Below are 12,066 nucleotides of genomic sequence, written 5' to 3' on the forward strand. Positions count from 1 at the left end.
CGGGACTAATTTAAATTTTCTAAGACGTTTTGCGGCTCGATTACGTGAGGGCTTTTGTATACGTTTAAAATATGTATACGACTAACGTATGTATACATACATTTGGTGAGGCCGATTGCACCCAAAAAGGGAGGTGCACAACTACATGTTATAGAAGTCCGATGTACAAAATTTTAACGCTCTGAGGATACTCTTTTTTGAGTTATGAGAGATGCATACATACGTAAGTACGTACAGGCGTCATGAAAAAAAATCTCTTCTGAATACATTTTAAATCCATTTTACAATTCGTTTTGGGAAAACGAGTCCTTTATTTTGTCCGCACGTGCAGATGTCACGCAAAGATATCGTTCAAATGGATTCGAGAACGATCAAAATAGATAATTTCGTTGAAATAGGATACCCGAAATTTTTCGCTATTATAATAATGCATTTACTTCGTAACAAGGAACTGAAAAAACACTCCCCGTAATGACCCGCAAAGGGTTAATAATGCTGGAGTAAAGTATGTAACAATGTAATTTTACCGATGCAATCCGGTACATGGGACCAACGTCCGTTTTCCAGACATCTCAGAACGTCTGATCCATTCAATTTCTGCAGTGTTGTCAAGCAGCTGATCTTGGCCTGGCTATCTACCTTTCTCTCCCCATCGTAAACGACTTGGAATTTCGTCTCGTCGAGTGTAGGACACAGAACTTCTTTTCCTGTATGGAAAATAATTCAAGTGTCATACGTGCAGAACTGCATTCAAAAGTTAATAGATTCAAAACTAAGTATACAAATAAATAAATAAAATTCTAAAAGGTTTCAGATTTAATGAACGCACAAAAGGGCTCTTTCAATAGGGTTAATATGGTTTATCAATGGAGATATCAATAAAGATGATCCAGGTGGAACAGCGAAGCATTTTATGTGTTATCAGTTTTTTCTGATTTTTTTATAAACAGCTCATATAATTTTGTAGTCTCGTATTGTTTACTAAGCGGCATTATTCTTAATAGAAAGTTGGTCGACCTTTCGAAATATTCGACATTATTAAAATATATTTGTTTTTTATATAGCTAAACAAACTGAACTTTTATATTTATTTACATGCATATTACTAAGATACTCTGAAATTTTGCGTTTTCATCTCAATTGGAAGATCATATAAATATATATTTTACTTCTCTAAAAACACAAACAAAGAAAGTTTAGAGAAAGGTTATGAAATATATTACGCATGCAAAAATTTTCATATTAATAAAATATTCTTTTGGTGTTCACGCGTATTAAATTTAAAATTAATTTTTAGTTCACAGAAATGCATTTACCTGAATTTAGACCATCCCTTCTACATTTAACAGGGATGGTCTAAATTCAGGTAAATTAAAAACCGGATGATGTAATGAAATATCAAGAAATCTCCTAGTTTTATTCGGAAAGTCGGTAGTTCTAACGGAAAGGTATTTTATCGAAATATGTTTTAATGGTTATTTAAATAGCTCGTCAAAGGGCAGAACTCATACCGCCCAAAGTCGGCGCTTTTCCGCAGGATATCAAAGAAAATTTATTTACGGAATTTTTTTTCGAAATTTCTTTGCTCAAAAATGGGATAATTTCATTCGAACGTTTTTCTTGCTATTCAATCAACGACAATTTTGATTTAGACAAAAATTTTATCTTTGTTGCCAGAGACCCGATAAATTTCCCAAAGTATGGAAGGAAAACGCCCTTTTAATGCTAGAATGCTACATAGAATTGTTGAGAACGAAGTTATTCCTAATGCTTACTACGAATAATGGATCCAAGATCAGAGACCTGTCGAACCCCCCCCCCCAGGAAATGGTCAAGAGCCTGGAGACATCACATTCAACAAATGCCGTCCTGGACATAGCTTCTAAAGTTGGGAGATCTGCTCCGATTCTGATTCAAAGAACCGATTCACTTTACTAATCGAATGATCAGCGATTCAGCGCAGTGGTAGTTCTTTAACAGTTCACAAAGAGCCAAAAATAATTGTGTTTAATTGCTTATTCGGACTACATTTTGGACATATTGGTGCATAAGCCGGGAAAATGTATGAACCACCTGGTGTAAAATTGATATCTCGTTTCGTGAATACTTGGAACACTTCGAAGGTAGGGTAAGTAATAGTATTTAGTTAGAAAGTTTGTTGATAATAGTCTGGGTTTCGAAGAATTTAAGTGAAATTGCATTGTGTAGTAGTAGTTTGTTTACGGTTTCGTTCGGCAGTATAGAATTGTTTTTATTGTATTATTGTTATTATAATGGCTAAAGAGTTAGATAGACTTAAGAAGCAACGTATCTACCATAGAGGACAGGTAATGAAATTAATATCAAAAATAGAAAATCGTATGTCTGAAACAACATATAGAAGTAGATGAATAAAGCCTTTTAGTTCAGTTACAAATCAAAGACGAACAGCTCAAGTCTTTTGATAATAAAATCAGAGATCTTTTAGATGATCTTTTCTATGTCTCCAAGATAAAAAAATGTCATCAGCGGCCATCAGAAGTGATCTGAATGATGCTGGTGTTTCTGTCAGTTCAGGAACAATCAGGAGAAGATTAACAGATGTTGGACTGAGAGGTAGAATTCCACGAAAAAAGACTTATCTTAATTTTCAGCAACGAAAAAAAGACTACAGTGGGCAAAGAAACACATTAATTGGACAGATGATCAATGGTCACAAGTTATATGGAGTGACGAAACTAAGATATCGTTATTCGGTAGTGATGGCCGAAAATATGTAAGACGTAGAATAGGAGAAGAGCTACATCGTGACTGCATTCAAGCAACTGTGAAGAACCCACTTAGTGTTATGATTTGGTCATGCATGTCAGCAGATGGTATTGGTCGCCTTCATGTCATCGATGGGACACTGAATGCCAGAAAATACATTGACACTGTTCTAGAACCAAAACTTCTACCTTCCATCAGAGATCTCTTTCTCAACAATGCTTCGCTTATTTTTCAGCAGGATTCAGCTCCTTGCCACACGGCCAAAATATCGAAAGAGTAGTTTCGTACAAAGAGCATTAAATTGTTGTCATGGCCAGGAAACAGTCCTGACCTCAATCCTATCGAAAATTTGTGGCACTGTTTGAAAACTCTTGTCCGAATGAGGCGCCCATCAAATAAAAGGGAACTAATAGAGGCTATAATTGTTTCCTGGCATCATGTAATAACGAAAGAAGAGCTTAAAACTCTTGTCAGCTCAATGAAACGTCGATGTGAAGCTGTAATCAAAAACAAAGGGTACCCTACTAAGTACTGATAACTCACTGCAATCATCACTATCTAATGTATATCGATAACTATTATCGTTTAACTTTTTTGTATTGCAAATAATTGAATTTTGTGTTTTGTATTGAATTCAGTAATAAATTCCCTTTAAAATGATATATACAGGTTTGCATTTTGTGAAACGTAACGTTTTCTATAAGCATACAAAAATCAAAAACAAAAATTTCCAAAAGTGTTCACAATTTTGGCCACCACTGTATCTTTTCAAGGTCTCAGAACAAAATGTCGACTCCACCGCAAAGAAGAACCTCGAACGATATTTGGCGTCATTTCGTCAAATTAGACAAAAAAGGAAAATGCTGGTATTGTCAGCAGACAATTTCCTTTCTGTGGAATCTGCCTCTGGTCTAAAAATTAATTTTTACACTGTGTTAATAGTAGCAACAAAATATCAATTATTGTAATAAAATAGTATAATCTTTAACAAAAGTGAGTTACGTTTGCATTATTTTTCAACTTTTTGAGCATTTTTTTTATCCCAGAATTTTACTGTTTGTTCTATGTAGAAAGGTGTTCTTAGGGAATTTCAAAAGTACATTCGAAAGAAATCAGTCTAGGGAATGAACGGTTTGATTGAGTTGGTTTCACCGATCCCACTCCTTGTTCGATTCTTTCTGCTTTTCCGCTAACCGCTCTTGATATACTCCTGTTACGAGCGCACTCATGAAAGTTATTGTTAGTGAGCCGTGAATTGTAAAAAAGAGCTTATTTACTTCAGAAGTCAAACAACAAAAATCAGCGTTATATTTACAATATTTTCACAGGACTAGTTTCGATGGTTTTACCGAACCATTATCTTCAGCTGCAAAACCGCAAATGAACAAGATAGGAAATAATGATTAGATAAGATAAGAAAGCCTGGACAAGAATAAGCAAGTGGCGCCATCTGTTGGTAAAACCAGAACTAAAACATATTTTCTTTAAAGGCCGAAGGCAAATTTGGATTGGAATTAGGATCGTTAACTAGAATAGAAAGATTTTTATGAATGTGAAATGCCTCTAGAAAATCCAGTTCTCCAATGGAAGATGTTTTTTGAATAATTTTGGCAGCAGAAAAACTGAAAGTGTGGTTTTCGGATCAACAATGTTGAGCAACAGAAGACTTCTGTGTTTCCTTTTTTCTAACATATGCCTCATGTTCCTTGACGCGAAATTTTAAGGCTCTCTTAGTTTGGCCAATGTAAATTAAACCACACTGGCAAGGAATCCTATAAATACCCCAGGAATTCATATCCGGAATGGGGTCCTTGAGTATGGAACTCGGAATTTTATTGATGGGAGAATAAACAACCCGAAAGTTAAATTTCTGCAAAATATGTGCAACTTTATAGCTAATTGATGGAAAGAAGGGAATGACAACAGAATTTCTATAATCTCCTAAAACAAGATTGTGCCTTTTAGTGTGTTGAGATGAGAATTTTTTAACTGCTTGATTAATAATGTTGGGTGGAAAGCCCCTGTCAATACCTATTGCTTTTAAATACTTTAGTTCTTCATCAAGGGCTAGTTTGGAGGAGCAAACTTGAAGAGCACGGAAAACATAGGAATAAAATGAAGCTAACTTTTGTTTAGTCGGATGACATGATTTAAAGTGTGGTGGAAGGCAAACCGATGAAGGTTTACGGTAAACCGTAGTACTGAAGTTGGATGTGTTACGTGTGACCAGAATGTCGAGAAACGGAAGAGAATTGCAAGTCTCAAGTTCAAAAGTGAACTGAATAGCAGGATCAATAGAATTCATTGTTGAAAGAACTCTATTTAAATCATCTTTATTACCTTCAAACAGAGTAAAAGTATCGTCTACGTAGCGGAACCATGCCGGGAAGTTTAAAGTTTCAAACAATTTTGATTCATAATAATGCATGTAGATATCAGCCTTGATGGGACTGAGGGGGCTTCCCATGGCTAATCCCTCAGTTTGCTTGTAATATTTATTTTGAAAAAAAAAAAAAAATGTGTTTGTTTCAAACAGAGTTGAGTGAGAGAAAATAGCTCATCAATTTCGATGCAAGAGAACTGAAATTCGCGAAGTCTGGTTTCTAGACATCTTAATGCACCCTCCACATCTTAATGCACCCTCCCTTTTTGTTGTTTGACTTCTGAATTAGTATTTATTCGGTGTGTTATTGTGTCTTAATTATAGAGCTTATTTACTTCAATAACCGAATAGTTCCGATCTGATCCATTAAAGGAGCGGTTTTGCTCATTCTAATGACTTCCCGAATCACTTCTGTGAAGGACTTGCTTAAACCCCTTACAATCCTGACGTATTCCCATTTGACTTCTTATGGGAGTGTGTTGAAGGTGCAGTCTACACAGATGAATAAAATACCATACATGAGGACTGATAATAAGCGATAACAGCGGTATCACGTGTTATAGAGTAGGTTTCACTAACACAGCTGAAACAGTTTAATCGGAGAACGTCCACCAGAGACATCCTTAAAGTAGCTTCCTCAAATGACAAACATTCTTAGAAATACGTGTTTTGGATTTCTTTGTACTGTTGTTCAAATTCTGAAAATTTGAAATAAAAGAATTTGCTCAATTTTTTTTTCTTTGTCGAGATCGTGTGAAACATCCATTAAACAAGACTCGACTCGAAAATTTGTTTTCTAAGCCTAGAATTAAATTACATATTTTAAATCGGCAACAAAAAAACATACTTGAACAAGATGGCATCGAAGCTGACCAATCACCAGTTTCTAGGCATTTGGATGTTCCATATACATCGCCTTTCCCGCAAAAGAATGTGGCTACGCTACCGGGTCTCTGCTCAGCGGTATATTCTATTAACATATCTTCGGACTCTTTAAACGCAGGGCACCTGATTTCTATAAAGACGCAAATACATGACTTAAGTATACATGTAGACATGGAAAGTAAACCGATTCCAAGTGGAAGAAAAGAAACTTATATGAAAAAAAAAAAAAAAAATATGTTTAGCGAATATACTTGAAAATTGTTTAACTCTAGATTTAAGAGTAACTTTTGAATTTTTTTAATAAAACATTTCATTTATTTTTACCTTTTGCCGACCTATATACCTAAGTGAGAGAGGTAATGCTTTCTGTCCAAAATTTCAATAGTGAATTTTCACTGAATGAGCACGAATTGCGATCACTATAAAACGTTTGCACCATTTTTGCAAGAAAGTATGTCTGCGTGTGTGTATATGTAGCACGACGTTTTCCATGTTTTCCGACTCTAAGCCATGAAGATATCGGTTTAAAACGTTTTTAATTGTTTCTAAAACGAAACTGTTTGTGGGGTTATGCAAAATCGCTTTGGCTTGTATTTGGCTTACAGCAGCAGTGTATGGTGATAATCTAAACAATAATCTAAACAATTTGACGGAATTGAAAGCTGAGATACACTGACACGTCAGTAACATTTCTCCTGTTTTGTTAAGAGCTGCTGTTGAGAATGCAGTATTACGATTTAACTTGCTGTCGAAAAATGGTGGTAATCATTTCTGAAAGGTGTTTTTTGTAACACCTTTCAGAAATGATTAAACACAATTCTCCTCCTTTACACGATTACCAAGTTTGATAACATTTGGTCCAGTAGTTTTTCTTTTATGACCATTTATATTCATAAGTGGAAATTTAATTATAATCACCCTGTATATTAAATACTTTATTTTCTTTAATAAAAATACTAATTAATTTATATATTATTATTATTATTTATAAATTACCTTTTGCCGACCTATATACCTAAGTGAGAGAGGTAATGCTTTCTGTCCAAAATTTCAATAGTGAATTTTCACTGAATGAGCACGAATTGCGATCCCTATTAAACGTTTGCGCTATTTTTGCAAGAAAGTAGGTCTGCGTGTGTGTATATATAGCACGACGTTTTCCATGTTTTCCGACTCTAAGCCATGAAGATATCGGTTTAAAACGTTTTTAATTGTTTCTAAAACGAAACTGTTTGTGGGGTTATGCAAAATCGCTTTGGCTTGTATTTGGCTTACAGCAGCACTGTGTATGGTGATAATCTAAACAATAATCTAAACAATTTGACGGAATTGAAAGCTGAGATACACTGACACGTCCGTAACATTCCTCCTGTTTTGTTAAGAGCTGCTGTTGAGAATGCAGTATTACGAATTAACTTGCTTTCGAAAAATGGTGGTAGTGTTTTTGTAACACCTTTCAGAAATGATTAAACACATTTCTTCTCCTTTACACGATTACCAAGTTTGATAACATTTGGTCCAGTAGTTTTTCTTTTATGACCATTTATATTCATAAGTGGAAATTTAATTATAATCACCCTGTATATTAAATACTTTATTTTCTTTAATAAAAATACTAATTAATTTATATATTATTCAACTGCCCGATAAAATGTAATGTTCAATAAAAAGAAATGCTCTATCAAATATTTGCTTATGTTGTTATATATTAAAGCATTTTTTTACATATCTCCAGTTATACCTAATAAAATATAATCGAATATTTCGTATGACTAACCTGTCTGTTTATTGGAGCAATAAATTAAGTTTTGTTTAAAAAGGGTCAACCGAAAGTAGCACTTTACTTACAGCTCGTTCCTGTTTAAAACAGAATTAACAGGAGGTCATGTGCTGGCTATATAAGATTTTTTAAACTATTTTTTTACTTATTCATAATTATGAATAAAAATTAATATGATTATAAACTGTCAATCTGCGCCCGCGTGTGGTGAAAGCTTCGTACAACCGTTTCGGCTTATAGCTCTGCCATCTTCTTATTGAGCTATGTTAAGGTCTACATAGATCGACTGAAAACTATAGAAGAGTGGATAACAGCGATGGTTTGGGATACATTCGATTTCAATAATTCAAAGCAAGTGAGTTATCGAAATCTTCGAGTTGAGACTTCCGTAAATTACTCAAATGGGAAACATTTTGGGAAATTTACCTTTTAGTGTCCTTTATCCTAATGAACCCACCAGCGGCCGCCAGTAAAATCTCTGAGCACTGATAGTTCCGACCTGGGTTCAAATCCAGGCAAACGGACTGACTGCGTCTGCATTTTTCGTGTTTTTTCCCCATGTGTAACGTGTATACGAGCTAACTTTCCTTAGAAATTCCTTCAGAAAGGCTTCCCTCAACTAAGACAGCTAGCTAGCCCTAGTCTGCTCTGCTTTACCATAATAAACCAAACCAAAATCAAACCTTTTTCCTAAAGTGTAAATCCTGAAAATTTGAAATAAAAATATTTTTTTCAAACGTTTGTAATATTATATTATGTTAATCTAGCCGGTTATTAGTCCAAAGGGGCTTTGTCCCTGAAGGACTATTGTTTTCGTTTTGCGATTTTGCGTCGGACTCATAAACGTCGGTTCACTTTTCAAACTGTTGCCACAAAATGTTAGAGTCCTGCATTATATTTGAAGAAATTAAATAATGAAAAATCTGCATAAATGATTGTCTATTTCTCGCATTGTGATAAAACAATGGTACATAGAGCCATCGAATTTTGAATGACGAAATCCTACTGCGAATATGGGCATCTGAAATCCCAAATTTGGAATTTGTTTTATTATAGATTTTATATTTTGTAAAACTTTAACGAATTTTTGATTTACAAACTCAATGCTTTAAAAGCGAGAAATGGCAACGTTATATATAAAAAAAAATACTTTTATCTCCAGCTCGCGAGACTGTGTATATCGGAAATTCTAAAGATATGCTTAATTTAACATTATTTTGCGATATTGCTCTTGAACTGAATTTTATGGTTTAAGTGCAAAGAACATGATATTTAATAAATAAAGGTAACACTCAAAACGTTAAAAAAACGCCCCTTTGGACGTAATTTAAAATCTGAAACATTTCAGTTTTTTTTTTTTTTTTTTTTTTTTTTCATTTAAAAATTTACTGTCACTTCTATCTGCCGTTCTTTCTATTGGAATGCAAATTAGGTTTGGAGTATTTAAGCCGGAGTTATTGGATTGTAAGACAGAGCGTGTTTTGGCTTCTCGAAACTACGTTACTATGTTTCGCTAGCTTACATAAGACTGCATTTTTCGGCTTTGCATTACAGTTGCCGACATTTAAATTGTGATGCCGGTGAGAAGTTTCTGAGCCAACTTCGCGTGAAATCAGGTGTGTAGCCTTTGGCTCCTAGACTTAGTTTTTAATACTGAATTTGGCTGTTACTTAACCTTCATTGCCACAAGCAGTTGTCTGATTTGTCAAGCACAAGACGAGCATGGTTGTAACTGTCCGTTCCCTTCATAGGAGGCAACAGTGGCCACCTATTAGGTGCTTCCAGAGACTTTCGGCCCTGTAGTGGCGCAAGTCTAATGACTATTAAATAGAGCTTCCGGGCATTAAAAAAAAGTCTTTGTCGAGATCCAGTGAAATACAGCGTAAAGAAAACACAAATTGAAACTTTGTCTCCTAAACTTAGAATTCAAATAAAGTATTTTAAACAAGCAAAAAATCTTTTCATCAAAGCGAAACATACTTGAGCAAGATGGCATCTGGGCTGACCAAACCCCAGTTTCTAGGCATTTTGAGGTTCCAGATGCATCGCCGCTACCGCAAAAAAATGTGGCTACGCTTCCAATTTTCTGCTCCTTGGAATATTCTATTACCATTTCTTCAAACTCTTCGAATTCAGGGCATGTGATATCTGTAAAGACGTAAAGAGATAACCTAGTATACATGCCATGGAAATTTACTATGCATATGTCCGTACTATAAGACACAGCATATGTCCATACTATAGGACACAGCATATGTCCATACTATAGGAACTATAGGACACACAGCAAATCCTTCATAATTGTGGTTTTAATTGCATTAAAATAAAAAATTATGTCGAATGCGTATTTCCTATTGCATATGGGACATATGCTGCTCATTATAAACATTTCGCCTATTTTTATAACCATTTTAAGACAGTCTCAAAATTTAATACTAAATTTTATTTCATTTTTATATAAGAACAATAAAGAAGTGCGAAAGAAAGTTTAAAATATTTATAAAAGCAGTGTAGTTCTAAGCATACCCCGAAAATTAAAAAAAAAAATCAAATGAAACTGAAAAATAAATTTTTAAAAAATTAAAAAAAAAAAGATTAAAATATTTATATAAAAGACAGGATAATTTTTAAATATTGCTATACCCCAAAAATATCAATTGAAACTAAAAAACGAAAAATACAGCTTCATAGGATCATGACCACGTATTACATTTTCCAAAAATAATATACATTTTGTAAAGAACCGCATATTTTAAAATTTTCCAAGTCGTAGGAATATCCTCCATCTATCATACCCTTTAGTTGAATACGTAATTTCCTTTATAAATTTTTTAATTGCATTATCCTAAAGTTTTCCACGACGTTTATTAAGAAAATACTCTTCTTCCCCCATCATCTACTTCAATTTTTTACACATGTATTTAGTTTGAATATTTAGTTTGAAGCTTTCTCAATAAGATCAGATTATATCTTCCAGGCTCTAAATCTTTCAATTTTAGAGTTTTAAGATAATATCCGAAGCTACTGAATTCTTCCTTTATTGGTAAACACTTTTTAAAGACTCTTAGGCCAGAAGTTTCTGTAAAACCAGAACTCCAAAAGAATATCATTATATTGTTGCGTACGCACGGGTTCGTAATACACTGGTGTGCAAAACTTAAGCAACAGGTGTTCTTTTTGACATAAATCCACGAGATATCATCTGACAGACATGAAATTTAGAAATAAGAGACAGCATTTTGTATTTAAACGATGACGAAAGCATAATTCCGCAAAAATGAATACAATACATACAGTATAAAATTAAACAAAAACAGGCTTTATTGAACTCATAGTATCGTCACACATGATTGTCTGTATAAGAGAAGAACAACAAGCAGATGTTCCTTAGTATGGGATATGCCCTCCCCTGACTGCAATGGTTGCTTCTCACCGTCTCCCCACACTCAGCACCACATTGTCCAACAGATCTTGAGGTCAGAGTGCCCATTCTTCAATCAGCATCTGTTTCAGTTGTTGGGTGTTCCCCGGAGGATGTAATCGTGCCTCAAAGTGTCTCCCCAAAGTATCCCATACATGTTTTATGGGATTTAAATCAGGGGAGTACGCTGGCCAATCCATTCGAATGATATCTTCACTTTTCAGTAGCTTCTAAACAGCAGGAGTTCGGTATTGCCGTGCATTGTCATCCATAAAAACGAAGTCTGGTCCAATTGCACCTCGGAACAGACGCACATAAGGAAGGATCACCTCCTGACAATAGCGATCTCCGGTTACAGAACTTCTGTCGAAAACGTGGAGCCGCCCGTTCAGTATAATGCCTCTCCAAACGAGATCTCCAGGACACCGTAATGGTCTCTTTCCATGATGTTACTGAGATTAAACAGTGTCCTTACCTCTCTCCAAATAAGTTGGGGTTGAGAATCGCTTGGGGCACTAAAACGACTCTCATTCGTAAGGAGGACACGACTCCATTGATGAGATGCCTGGTTTTTGCGCTCCTTGCACCACTCTAAACGGTGGCGCCGATGGCCATATTTCAAAAGAATGCAGCGTTCAGGACGGCGGGAGAATAGGCCATCTTTATGAAGGTGTCTAGACACAGTAAATCACGACAATTGTCGCCGGTTGCTGTACACAGTTGCTGAGCTGTGGAGCTTGCTGACTGATTTGGGGCTCTTTTTCCCTGTAGGACGATATATCGGTTATCTGCTGCAGTTGTTGTCCTGGAGCTGCCACCACCAGCCTTTCTAATAGCTGTACCTATGGT

The 12,066-nt window shown here is 35.1% G+C and overlaps 1 protein-coding gene across 6 annotated transcripts in view; it reads right to left on the bottom strand.

Moving 5' to 3' along the window:
* Window positions 1-12,066, bottom strand: part of LOC118182924 (sushi, von Willebrand factor type A, EGF and pentraxin domain-containing protein 1-like) — a 205,281-nt gene that overhangs the window by 24,325 nt on the left and 168,890 nt on the right. For 3 of the 6 annotated variants that reach the window (XM_085824664.1, XM_085824661.1, XM_085824660.1), the window contains 3 exons: window positions 9,777-9,944; window positions 5,979-6,146; window positions 528-707 (listed from right to left, as the gene is read on the bottom strand). In XM_085824664.1, the coding sequence (XP_085680790.1) occupies window positions 528-707; window positions 5,979-6,146; window positions 9,777-9,944 (516 nt within the window). The remainder of the gene's footprint in view (window positions 1-527; window positions 708-5,978; window positions 6,147-9,776; window positions 9,945-12,066) is intronic. The other 3 variants (XM_085824663.1, XM_085824662.1, XM_085824665.1) reach the window with 3 other exon arrangements.

This window comes from Stegodyphus dumicola, chromosome 10 (assembly GCF_044657685.1).
Source record: "Stegodyphus dumicola isolate Sdum_Otavi_A_Nest chromosome 10, ASM4465768v1".
Classification (NCBI taxonomy): domain Eukaryota; kingdom Metazoa; phylum Arthropoda; class Arachnida; order Araneae; family Eresidae; genus Stegodyphus; species Stegodyphus dumicola.